General features: G+C 34.7%; 1 protein-coding gene across 1 annotated transcript in view; it reads right to left on the bottom strand.

Moving 5' to 3' along the window:
- The window catches only part of LOC140167706 (xanthine dehydrogenase/oxidase-like), a 57,065-nt gene extending 54,777 nt beyond the window's left edge, over positions 1 to 2,288 (bottom strand). The window contains 1 exon segment of the mRNA XM_072191002.1: positions 2,223 to 2,288. Within this exon segment, the coding sequence (XP_072047103.1) occupies positions 2,223 to 2,276 (54 nt within the window). The 5' untranslated portion in view covers positions 2,277 to 2,288.
- Positions 2,289 to 13,195: the final 10,907 nt, after the last annotated feature.

Below are 13,195 nucleotides of genomic sequence, written 5' to 3'. Positions count from 1 at the left end.
GAAAAAAAGAAAAATCTAAAAATTTAAAAAGATCGTACATTAAGGCTTTAAATTCTTGGTTTGTCAACAACAATTTAAGGCTAAAGTTTTCACCAAAAGACCTAGACCTGCACACACAAAATTGTTTGATTAACCCACTAAAATTGTATTTCAAAGTCCATATGTACATATGGTAAATAATAGAATGTCATGCTCTGCAGCAACTCCCAAGTTTTTGGGTTTTTTTATAGTTTTGTTGGGTTTTTTTTAATCAAGACATTTCCTGAACGGATGTAACATGCAGATATTATTTTTCCTTTGACATGTAGTGTTGCAAGAAAATTGAAAATATATTTAGCTAATAGGCTAAAAACCTACTAAAATTTTTCACCAAGTGCTTTAAACAGCTCGGGATACCATGGGTGCCATATGAAAGCTCAGTGTAAGCATATGCATGCTATGCATTTATGAATTTTCCTCCTAATTATTATATGCATCTGTACTCGTTTGCATATAGGTAGAACTGGTTCCATGCAATTCTTCACAGTCAGCGTGCGCACGAAGCAGCCTTTGAGTGTACTTGTGCTTGAGGGCTTGCCATGGTCCCCTACACACTGAACAAGTGCTAGCATAGAGGCTCATTGCAAGCTGTAACAAGCTTTCAAATCAGACCATGCAAACAAAAGTAGGTAAATGTGCATCCTGAATCAGGCCCGTAGCCAGGAGGTGCGGGGGGTGCCAAAGGCCCAAAAAGTCCTCTTTTTTGACCCAAAAAGTCCCATTTGCGAGCGTAGTGAGTGAAAAAATGAGGTTTTTTTGTGCTTTTTTGGTCCAAAAATGTTCAACCCCCATTCCAAAAAGGTCCAAATTTGGAAAAAAGGTCCACTTTTTCAAAATCAGCACCCCTCAAAATAAATCCTGGCTACAGGCCTGTCCTGAATGCTTGCAAGGTCCCAAACTGGCCCTCTATGACCTATTATAAAGTTGACTGTAGCTCGGGCAGGGGGCCACTGTATTCCAAGGTGGATATCATCATATTTCGACTGCTCAGTGCCAGAAGTGGGTAAGTGCAATAGCTGCCCTGTGAACATTTGACAATTTACACACAGTATATTGTACTCATCTACACATGGCAGCTATTGCGCTTACCCACTTTTGGCAATGAGCATTAGACTTGTGTGTACCTGTCTGGACCTATCAATAATACCCTAAAAAATTGTGTCAAGTGGCTATATTTGGCTTTTTTTTAAATACCGTATTCATTCCAATAAGCGCCCAGGGCGCTTAACAAAGTCATTTTGGGAGGGCGCTTATTTTTTGCCTGGTTTATCTAATTTTTTCGTAAGGGGCATTTATTAGAGACAAATTGACGTAGGTTATAAAAGGGTCCGGAGATGGTCTAGTAGCTTTTCTGATGTAGAAAATGTATTGCAAGTTTACACAGGACTTGTAGTCCTCGAGCGTTTTCACTGTATCAACGTCTATCTGTCACTTCAACATTAATTGTACCCTTTAGCAAATTGAAAATACCCTGGGTGGGCGCTTATTGGGACATGGGCGCTTATTGGAATGAATACGGTACATCTAATGTTTGAGGTCCTGTCAAACATCCATTTTTTTAATTCAAATTTTTGAAGTTTTGACACCCTTACCTATCAAAATCTACTCTTTTTACGCACCTTTATATCTACTCTGGAAAGTCTACTTGTAACATATGCTATCTGCAAGGTAGTAACTTGCTTGTTATTATTACCATGTAAACTGATATTTGTGACACGATCAAGGGAAATGAGTCGGATGTCGCTAATATTGATTTTGAGATATTGGCAAAGAAAGTGTCAAAATTATTTTGTTTTATATTGTTTTCAGCAATTGATAAATTGATGTAACTTTGCAAAGAAAAGTCGTATCAACATGGGGTTTTCAGTTTCAGAAAGCTCTCAATGTCCTCTTTAGAAACATGTGTAAAACTCATTTTCGACCAGGGTCGACATGTGACTCATTCCCTTGCATCGTGTCACATTTGTAATTTCATACAACTAGTCCAAATATTTCCACTTACTTGCAGACGTTTAAACTCACAGTTTCCTTTATCGATGCTATTGTTGCAGTGACGATCTGCAAGTAAGTGGAAATATTTGGACTATGAAATTACAAATATCAGTTTACCATGAACAGTCCTGATTAATATCTTCAAGAATATTACCATGTAAAATGGGTCATCATTTTGATATTGGACTTACCTTCTGTCCATTACAGAAGAACACCAGCATACCATCTGCAGGAGCTTCACTCATCTTGTCTGGCAAAGTTGAATTGTATGATGACATGGGAGACACACCTGTAGTAAAATTTGGGGAAAATGTTATTCTGGAATTGATTCAGCTTAAAATCTGACTCCAAACCCTTCTTATTTGCTTCAGATTTGTTATCAGCACACATGTAAATACCATAGGCCTAAAATATAACTATATTCCAAAGTTCATTTCTTTTTTAGTTTTTATGAATCATTGCATACAAAACCTTTCCTACGTAAATGTGTGTATAAAAACTTTTTGTTGATTTCATAACAACAGACTGGCATGCCATAAACATTTTAAAACAAACAACATATAAAAATAATAAGAAACCAATTAGGCCCTATATTTTAAAAGAGCCTGGGCCACTGTAAATTCTGAAGTAAAAGCTAGAGCAAAAATATAACTAGAAATATATGGCCAAGTAAAAAAAAATGAGTTTCTCGTCCCTCATCCTTTTTGAAAAAAGGAGGATGAGGGCACTTTTTTTTTTCCAAAATGGCCGATCCAAAATGACGGATGACAGATTTTTTTCTTCTTCAAAATGGCGGATCCAAAATGGCAGATGAACTTTTTTTAAAAAAACTATCATCGCTTTCTTGTGCGGTAGACCCCTGCATGCTACACTTTGAAAGTCGGTATAGAGTCGCGATCGGGAGACAAGTGGAATGCAACAAGAATAGTCTTTAAAAGGTCTGGGATTTTTTTTCATTGTTTTTTTTTTTTAAATTTCAAAAAAAAAAAAATTTATTTAGTTTTAGTTTTTATGAATCATTGCATAAAAAACTTTCCTAGACGCTAACACCCTGCCGCCAACGGCTAATACGCGCAGCGAGCAAGAAACAAAGACGGTAAATTCTGATGATATTTCATTGGCCTTGTAAAGAGAAATTTGTTGGAGGATTTTGTCACCAAATAACAAGATAACGGGAGGTTCATTATCCCAAATAACCGGTTATACAGGAAGATAGATTATTAAACTCATACTTATATGGTTTCAAGAACTATTTATTACCAACACTATTAAACATATATTAAACTATAACAAGGAAATGAGAAATACGACAAGTGGTCATGGGGTGCTATTACCCCTAAAGTTGGGGTAATATGGCACCTTGTGTAAATTCAATGTAAAGTTTTATGCAAATTAATATGCAAATTAATTGACATTTCATTAAAGCCATATTATAACATTTGCTGAGGAGAATGCCCTCAAAAAATTTAAATTCAGGTTTTTACACGATTGTAATGTACTTTAGTAAACAAAGATTCTCTGCAAAAATCAAGACTTTAGGTGCTGTAGTTTTGTCAAAATCCGAGATTTTGAATAAACCGCCGGAACCATCGTTTTACAATATTTGATTACATATTACAACCGCCGGAGTACGTAGCATGCATTGGTGCTAGTAGTAAATTCCAATTTTCTTTGCTTTACCTCACTTTATCGGCTCAAAATTAAAAGGGAACATATCTGACAGTAAATGCTAACATTTATTGAAAATGAATACTAATCTATTTTTAAAGAAATGCTATAATATGGCTTTAACTTTGAATGTAAACCACTTGCTTTTTAAAATTTGGTAGGTATTATATGACGTGCGATCGCTGCCATAAATGGACAAATTGACATATGTCAATTTCTTTCAGTGAAATCGACATATGTTGATTTCATCCAATAGCAGAACTTGTAATCGACATAAGTAAGCTAATTTACGTAAAATGTACATATGTCAATTACCTTGCGAGAAATCGCCATATACTCATTATTTGAAAACTAGTGTCAAATTTATTACTGTTTATTGGTTGCTGCAACCGGCCTTCCACCTCATTGGCTGAAATTACCGCCAGAAAAATTCAAAATGTAATCGACATATGCCAATTTAGAAATTTACATATGTCAATTTCCAAATCACTACGCTACGAATGCATCAAAAATACACCTCGGAGTACGAGCGAGCTCTATCACGGTTTATGACCCTCATCAATCATTATATGTTTAATACAACCGGTCGCTTGTTACATTTTCTTATAATATTATTACAACTATTTCAACGTGTATTCCGTTCTAAAATGAGTAAATATCGTTTCTATATTGAGTATTAGCTGGTATTGTTAGAAAGTAGGGTACCTGCAGGTAATATGGGACCATTAAGGACGTTTAGCTTATTTGCATAAAAACTAAAGAAGATATGCCCACAAGAGATTGTTATGATGAACAACCTGTCCTTTAAGATTAATAAAACAGGCAATGTTACCTTGTTTTTATGTTTGTTTGGACGCTATGACGTCAAAATGACGTCATCGTCAAGTGTCCCATATTACCTGCATGTGCAGGTAATATGGGACACTGTGTTATCTCTATGGTGAAAATCAAAAAGTTCAGAAAATCACTCTTTTGTTCTAAAAACATTTTTGTTACATGATTTTGAATGTTAAATGCAAATTTCTACAAGAAAATTCAATTTTCTAAATAGTTTTGCTTTTCGCATTGACAATGCACACAATTTCCTATGTGTCCCATATTACCTGCACCCATTCAGTTGAAAATCAGAGAAAATAATCATTTATAAAAGGAAAGTGCCACTTGTCAGTGGAATTTTAACTGCTGATAAGCTTAACCCATCACCTAAAATTCATAAAAAATGACAAATGCCCCCTCAGTACCAGAGTTTTTGGATACACAATCATAAAATGTGACGTCATTGATTTTATATCAGGCCAAAAAAACGACATAATTTTTTTGGGCAATTTCACTCTTTTTGGCATTGATTTCCAAGAGTTTGATACACAGACTCCAAAACTGCATTTCTAGAAGCACAATTGATGTCTCTAAACACTTAACAAATCAACTTAAAGTGTTTACCTTCTCTAAGCTACTTTTTGTTAAAATGAAAACAGGTGTCCCATATTACCTGCTGTCCCATATTACCTGCACCTACCCTAAATGGCTTAAATAAGAAGACCTGTTTTTAAAAATACAGTGTACGACATAACATGATGTACATAGTGTAAGAGTCTACATGAATGGAAGCTTATTTCCTGTGCAGGTCTTGGGGTGGTACAATAATGATGTGTACTTGGAGGGGGAGGGATTTATAGGGGTGGCAAAGATTTTTGGGTAGGCCAAAAGCGGTCAACGTACGTATATCGACAGCTCGTAGCATTATGCATCAACTTCTGTTGGGCGCATTGGATGTCGTTTTGGGAGTATTCTTTTCTGCAACCAATCACATGTCTTGAAATTGACATATGTCGATTTATACCTCAAAATGGTTGAGAACAATTGTAACCATCAGGTATAGGGAAGCAGTCACGCAGCCAATTACACAACATAAAATTGATGCAAACAGCACAAGTGGTTTTAAATAATAGACATATGTCAATTTCCACCCTTTGAAATGACATATGTCGATTTTATGTAAATTAGCTTACTTATGGCAATTACAAGTTCTCCTATTGGACAAAATCAACATATGTCAATTTCTTTCAGCGAAATTGACATATGTCAATTTGCCTATTTATGGCAGCGATCGCACGTCATAGTATTATACCACAGTGCTCAAACATGAAAACACTTCCTCTTCAAAAAGATAAAAGCACTTTAATATAGGAATTCAGACAGAATGTGCTGTGCTGTTCAGTGTACATTTTCTGCATGTTAACCAATGGTGCCATGTTACAATGTACGGTACTTGCAAGTTGCAATGCACTGTGTCTGATTGAATAGGGTGCAGGAGGTCATTCACACACTCCAGCTCACATGGCTCGCCCTACAATTCCCAGTTTAATAGCTTTTAATACACACCTATGACGTCGCGCTATTGTTTTACCGCTCCATTATTTTCCACGAATGCAGCGATGATCACAATAACACGCCATTCGTAAATGCCTTTCTCTTTTTTCTGAAAAGCAAATACTTTTCAGGGAAAAAGTACTGGCATTTACGAATGTAGTGTTAATAACAATTGCATTTTTGAAAAGCAAGCATTTGCGAAAAGTGCAGTATTGTTATCATCACTTCATTCATGCAAAACATTGATATGAAAAACAAGAAAATGATTTTCATTAATACAATAAATAAGCGGATAGCAACATTTGAACAGTATTGTTATGGGACCTGAGAGCACATCAGACATATCGAATTGCATGCTGTATGAGAGCACATTAGACATATCGAATTGCATGCTGTATGTACGAGGATGGTCCCTATATCCAATAATAAGAATAATTTTGATTTTGTGAAATTCGCGATATAATACAAATTATTAAAATGTCATATTTTTTATATTTTTCCAAATTTAACAGTCCTCGAAGTAAACTTTATAAATCTAATGATATGTAATTAAACTATAGGCCTATGTAGCTGTGAAAAGCCGACTCAATTGAAAATTTGACCTTTCTGTGACATAGTATGATCCCTAATTGAGGCAAATAACTATATATGTTACTTATATCTTGTTAACTCTTTATAACGTGTTCATGTTTAAAGTAGAGTTTTGTTTCAATTATAAATATATAATATATAAGGATTCAAAGAGAAAGTTAAAAAGCTCACCCTTGTACAGAGTTAAAATTCGGGGGTGAGAAAGTGAAACTTCTCACACATAAAAGTGAGGAGATACATTCCTAAAATGACCATGTCCGCCACGACAGATGGTATGTTCAAAAGTAATGGTCATTTCGATCCTGAATTCTGGCTAATCTGACTAAATAATCATAAATGTGGTTTTGGCCAAGGAAATCTTCCTCTTCTTGGCCAAGCCTCCTCCTTTCCAGGATTAGACCATCTCAAGGGACACCACCCACTTCATTGGTGATCTGAATCATACCAGCCATATGATTGGTTGAAAGTTGATATCTAAACCTACTTGGAAGTTTGTGATTGGTCAGGAAAGTTTAGTACCAATCACTGTTAAGAAGCTTCCGATTGGATAATATTAATTATCTGATTATTCCTTCATTTGTATGTATATGGAGAGATATTCCTCTTCTCTTCAGTCTAATCTACAACTTGACTCAGAGAACACCTAACTGAGGTGTTCGAAGAAGATTTTAAAACGCCATCGAAATGTGAAAAGCTTATCAATAGAAATAAAATAGTTATGCTTTGAGATATAAACATCAATAAGTGTACTTGTGTGTTAATGGCAACGCTATTCCTTCGTCACACTTTCATATTGAACTTAAACATTTTTTTCTAAAAAGACCTACATTTTTTAGTGTTTTGAGGAAAAAATCTATATCTTTAATAATGAAGGTCAAAATTTTCATATGATTGACGGCTGTTCAACCCAACTTCATACTCTTTACTGCATATCGTTAGATTTATACAATTTACTTTGAGGACTGTTAAATTTCAAAAATATAAATTTTTAATAATTTGCCATAAAATGTGTATTGTATCGCGAATTTAATAAAAATCTAAATTATTTGATATCAGAAGGATGTGTCTGATTTGCTCTCAGGTGCCACAAAAAAATACGTAAAAACGTCGCTATCCGAGCCCTTACAATGCAATCTGTGAAAAGCAAGGCAAGATCAAAACGGGCAGGTTAAATTGTTGGCTAAGTTGTACTTATTATGCAAGATGTGTTTTACCCTCACTTTGGAAAATGCTTATTTAGGCTTTACTTAGTTACTTTTAATTATTTGGACCTTTCTTTCTACGCTTACTGTTTTTTATAACATTTTTTTTCTTCTTTATATTTTTATACGTTTTCAGTGTGTTAGGTCCTACGTATAATTTGTCATATTTTGGGCAACATTGCTACATATGGTCGAATCCAACCAAAAGTGTCCACGGGCCAAAAATAAAAGTCCGAAATAAAAATGCCTCCACAATTTTTTTCCTTTTGCCCATTGATTGATGACATATTGGCCTTATAGGAACCAAAAGTGCCATTACTAATCTTGAAAAATAAATTCAGGACGTGTGATAGTAAATGTGATATCAAAACCCAATGTTACCTACGAATACCACTAGGATGCTTTCACTATCGCAATACTAATCAACCTAAAACAAATGGAATATTCCCATTAACGCTTTTTTCGTGTAATGTAGACCACAGGGTGTCAGGAAAATGCTAGCTCAACCAGAAAATATATTTGTTTTTATTTTTATAACGCGATCAATATGATCTTTGTCAATTTATGCTAGTTTATTTTTGAAAATGAAGTTTAGGTCAGTTTCTGTATTTTATTTATCAAATGAGTATGAATCAATTTACACATTGTATAAGAACGAGTAGGATATATGTTTTCAAGAATATTAGGAATTATACGCATACACCTAACGCTTTATACAATGAAAAGGTGAAGAAACCCGGGTATTCGTAGGTAACATGAGCGATTTAACAATATCTATATTGAGTTTAGAGGTTTAAATTTTGCTATTATGGTAATGAATTAATAAAATGGTAGTTTTTTGATTTCTTTTAGATGGTACGTCCAAATGAATATATGCTATTACCTTAGATCAAAATTTTTTTATGCTTTTAGCAAGATTTTGACCACTTCATTTTTATATACAAGTAGTTAATCAGCAATTTTACATAATAAATAATTGTTGAATGAATCCGTATATGGGTAATAATAGTGTCCTGGGGTACCGCTTAAAGTTTTTGACAATTAATTTCCATTGGTAGGGACACTTCATTACACATGTCATGTATTATGCTGTATTCGTAAGTAACATTTCAATTTCAGTATTTGTAGGTAAGAATTAGACTTTTGGTGGATATCGCAATCAAAACTTCATTTTATAAAGCACTTTGAATGTATTATTTTCTTTATGTGCGTTTATTGATACTTAAGACCCTATCATGTATTAATAATGTCGGTTCACAGCGGTTGAAAGGGATTGAAGTAAGAAACAAAGGCACTAAAGTGACTTTAATTTGATTAATTGCACACAAATCGCTTAAAACCGTTATTGCAGACTTTGAAGTCCATCTTGGAGTCAGTTACGTCTTGTGGCCTTTCTTTTGAGGGCAACTACAATTAGCTTTATACCAGGGTCCATCACTGTGTTGTCTAGATCATGAGACAATGAGAACAGTCGTTTTTCCATGGTATTCGTAGGTAACCTTAGCGAAAACGTCAAAAGTTACCTTCGAATAAATGAATTTGGACACAAATTACTCAGAAACCAGAAGTTCGGTAAACATTTAAAATGAAGCACACATGACAGTTGACAACTCCAAGTATTTATCCCTTCTAATCTTCTTTGAATCTGATTTTTCTTTCAAATGAGCAGACCGTCGTCTATTTCAGTACATATTTTTCAACAATTAAGCCGTATTCAGTTTTTCATGGTGGGCATGTATGTGAATTCGCAACTTTCATTGACATATGATTTGATAGCAAACATACAGGCCTTCGTTATGTACCAATATGGGCATTGGCATGAATGGCGGTGTTTCACAATACTGTCATGATGTCAAATTGTATTCGTAGGTAACATTCGGTTACCGAAATTTACCTACGAATACTTGCTTTTTATTATTGACATCTCAGAAATATTTAAACGCAGGCCATTGAAACTTGGTAGAAATAAAGAGTGTATTACCCTGCACATATGGCTTAACTATTGTTTACTATTCTCTAACTTTGTGGAAATAACACAGCTTTTAACATGTATTCGGAGGTAATGCATATTTTTTACCAAACCTACCTTTGTGCCATTTAGAATTTCTGGCAGCTAAACAGAATAATAAAGATGTCCGAATGCAATGCATTTCAGTATTGGACATATCAAAGCTTGTATCAATTGCGCATTTATTAGTGATTTCCATTTTTTAAAGATATATCTAGTGCTATGAAAAATTGTATTCGTAGGTAATGTAAAAAAATACCACTCAAAATATTATCACAAAAAATTCATAATTATGTACAAATATGTGAAAAATTGAACAGGCAATCTTTGAATACACACCTTTCAGGAAATCAATTTAGATTCAATCCAATGACTTCTTTTCATAACTGATTTAGATGTTTTTAAAAATACCTTAAGAAATATTTTGAAAAAATGGGTAAAAATAGCATGTTTTGGGGTCTCTGTGTCTAAATTTTTCACAGAAGGGGGTCTTATTATATATGGCGCGAAGCGTATGATCAAGGCGAATAAACACAATATAAAAACGAATGCCAATTGATTAATACTTTTAAGTTATGGCCCTGAACATGCCGTGTACACTTTTCGTTGGATTCGACCATATACGTAATAGTAATACACATTCTGTATCAATGTATTTAGGCCTATGAATCTATTTATTTTTAAATCGTTCTCTTTGGGCATGTTTAATAATGATTAAAGCCACAGTAGGTCTATTTTCTGTCTAATTTTTATTTGTCATTAGTATATCTGATGTTTCATCTGATGGTATTTTGGGATGCTTGAATATTTACTTACATCGATCAGTAGGCCTATCCGTTACCGTAAAATGGGGTAACTTTGGGCACTGTTTTTAAACCACTGCTTCCAAACAAAACCAAATATATTTCTAATTATCTCTTTTTTATGACATAAGGGTTCCCTTCTACACCTTGAAGTTGAAAAAGATGTTTGAATAATTTTGAAAGGGTGCCCTAGGGGTTAAAAACAGCCTGACCAAAGTTACCCCGCATTTGGGGCAACTTTGGTCAGAGTATTACATTCCATGAAGAAAAAAAAATACAAAAAAAATTGATCTTCGCTGTATATGGGCAAGGTTGTGTTTTTTGTGACATTTGACCCCTTGCAAAATTAAGCAAGCACACATCCTTGCTCACAAATATCGATTTTTATTTTGTCTGAAAAAAATGTAAAAAAATGCTAATTTTTGGTCCAAAATGCCAATATTTTCGTAACTTTCAAAGAAATTGGACATGAGCGACTTTTATTTCTGTCCCATATATATTTCTTAACAAATTGAGACCAAATATGACTAAAAACAATATTGCTGTACGGAAATATGACCATTTAAAAATATATATTTGACCGACCAAAGTTACCCCCGCTGACCGAAGTTACCCCCATTTTAAGGTAATTAAATATTACAATGTTAGGGACGCTCCATTTGATTTCGGAAGGGGGACTGGAAGTTGAGGTGGCTTTTATTTCGCGTCGAAGGCGGCGAAGTTTGTTTTGTTTTTTGCCGCCGAAGTTCAGGGACATATAGGCCTAGGTAAAATGGGTTGTAATACATTTAAAATTTTCGTACCTTTTCGTACCTGATTTTGGTCCTTCTGCTGCGAATCAACGATATATATCCTCGGAATGATTCCATCACAAAATTATCCAAGATAAAAAATAGTATCCATAATCCAAAATTGTTCCAAAATCGAACACTCGATTGACAGAGAAGAGTATCATTGCTCAGGTATAGCGATAAGTCTAGCTTTCTTGAGGTGCACAACTGTAATGACCATTTCATATGAACTTATTGACCTTTTTGCCAATTTTCCTTATTATGCAAAATAGAGACCTAAACGCAATCACCTGACGCAATTAACTACTTCAATAGTTAACGCATTAGAAGTGGGCATAAAGAACTATTGATTGTCTAATCACTTGGATGATTTTACGAATCTACGTTTATTCAATTTGTGTTTTAAATCTTTATAATTCAAGAAGGTGGTTACGGATGATTTGAACTAAACACCTGGATCGTGATATGATGGGTATTTCTATAGAAATTTTACATAAAGCTGAGTCGGACTATTTTTGCACTCGCACAGTACGATCATTATATTAGTGTATTTGATAGCGTATTGTCCGGCATCAATGAGTAATTGATCAATTTGTGAAGAGCAACCTATTTCAATAACACTCCATTCGTGGAAAATAATGGAGCGGTAAAACAATAGCGCGACGTCATAGGTGTGTATTAAGTCGGTTAATGGCCACGGATTAGAACATGAGTGGAAAAGAATGGCTTCGTCGCTCCGCGACTCAGCCATTCTTATCCACTCATGTTTTAATCCTTGGCCATTATCCTATACTTAATATACAATGCGATCCATATTCACACTTATTATGATAAAATCGTTATTTGATTACTTCAGTTCAATTTAACATGGTAATATCTACATTTACAACCTTATAATAAGTACAAAATTGACACAAAAATATCTTGCCTTTTCGCATTAAATTGTTGATTTTCTGATGGATAATCAGGCTGCTGCAGCACTGTATTTCTGTGTTTAGAACTAAAAGGGCATTCATAAGGTCACATTTATAGACCCAATATGATTCAACAGAAGCTAACAGAAGGGGCTGTAAATTTTCTCTACAAGCAGATTTTTGTGTAGGGAGCCATATATCACCCAGGCAGGCATGCTAGAGTGGTTCTGCTTTTGCTTAAAAAAAGCTGAAGTAGGCTACTAGTACTAAGAGCAAAAAAAAGCTGAAAAACAGAGTGAAATTGGCAAAATAGATCCAAACTGGCCTGAAAATAAATAAAAATGTGTAGGGGGCCTATATTTGAATAGTCAAAAAAAGCTTAATTCAGCTGAATAGCTGAAAAATCTCATGCCTGCCCAGGGTGCCAAATCAGTGAACCCCAGGGGGGGCACTCAGAATTATACTTGTAAGCATCTGTGTGAGAGAAAAGGACTGGACTGACCAATATTTAATACAAATTTGGTGGTCGAAACTAAAAGAAAAATGAAGGGCTTTTTGTAAATTATTGATAAAAAATCCCCGGTGGGTTCAGTTTGTATTTAAAGGTAGGACGTATGACCATTCTAGGATTTGAAAATGACCCCCTATTTCACTGGGAATCGAGGACATTTGCAGCAATTTTACCCCCTATTTTGCGCAAAATCAAGGAAAATTTGCCCCCAAATAGGGCCTAGGGGGAAGTGGGGCAAATTGGTCCACCTAATGTCCCATTTTGCCCCACCAGATTTTACTCGGCTATAATACTAATACCCGGCAA

Source organism: Amphiura filiformis, chromosome 13, assembly GCF_039555335.1.
Source record: "Amphiura filiformis chromosome 13, Afil_fr2py, whole genome shotgun sequence".
NCBI lineage: Eukaryota > Metazoa > Echinodermata > Ophiuroidea > Amphilepidida > Amphiuridae > Amphiura > Amphiura filiformis.
The sequence above is the reverse complement of the archived record's forward strand: the minus strand, read 5'-3'. Positions and strand labels throughout refer to the sequence as shown.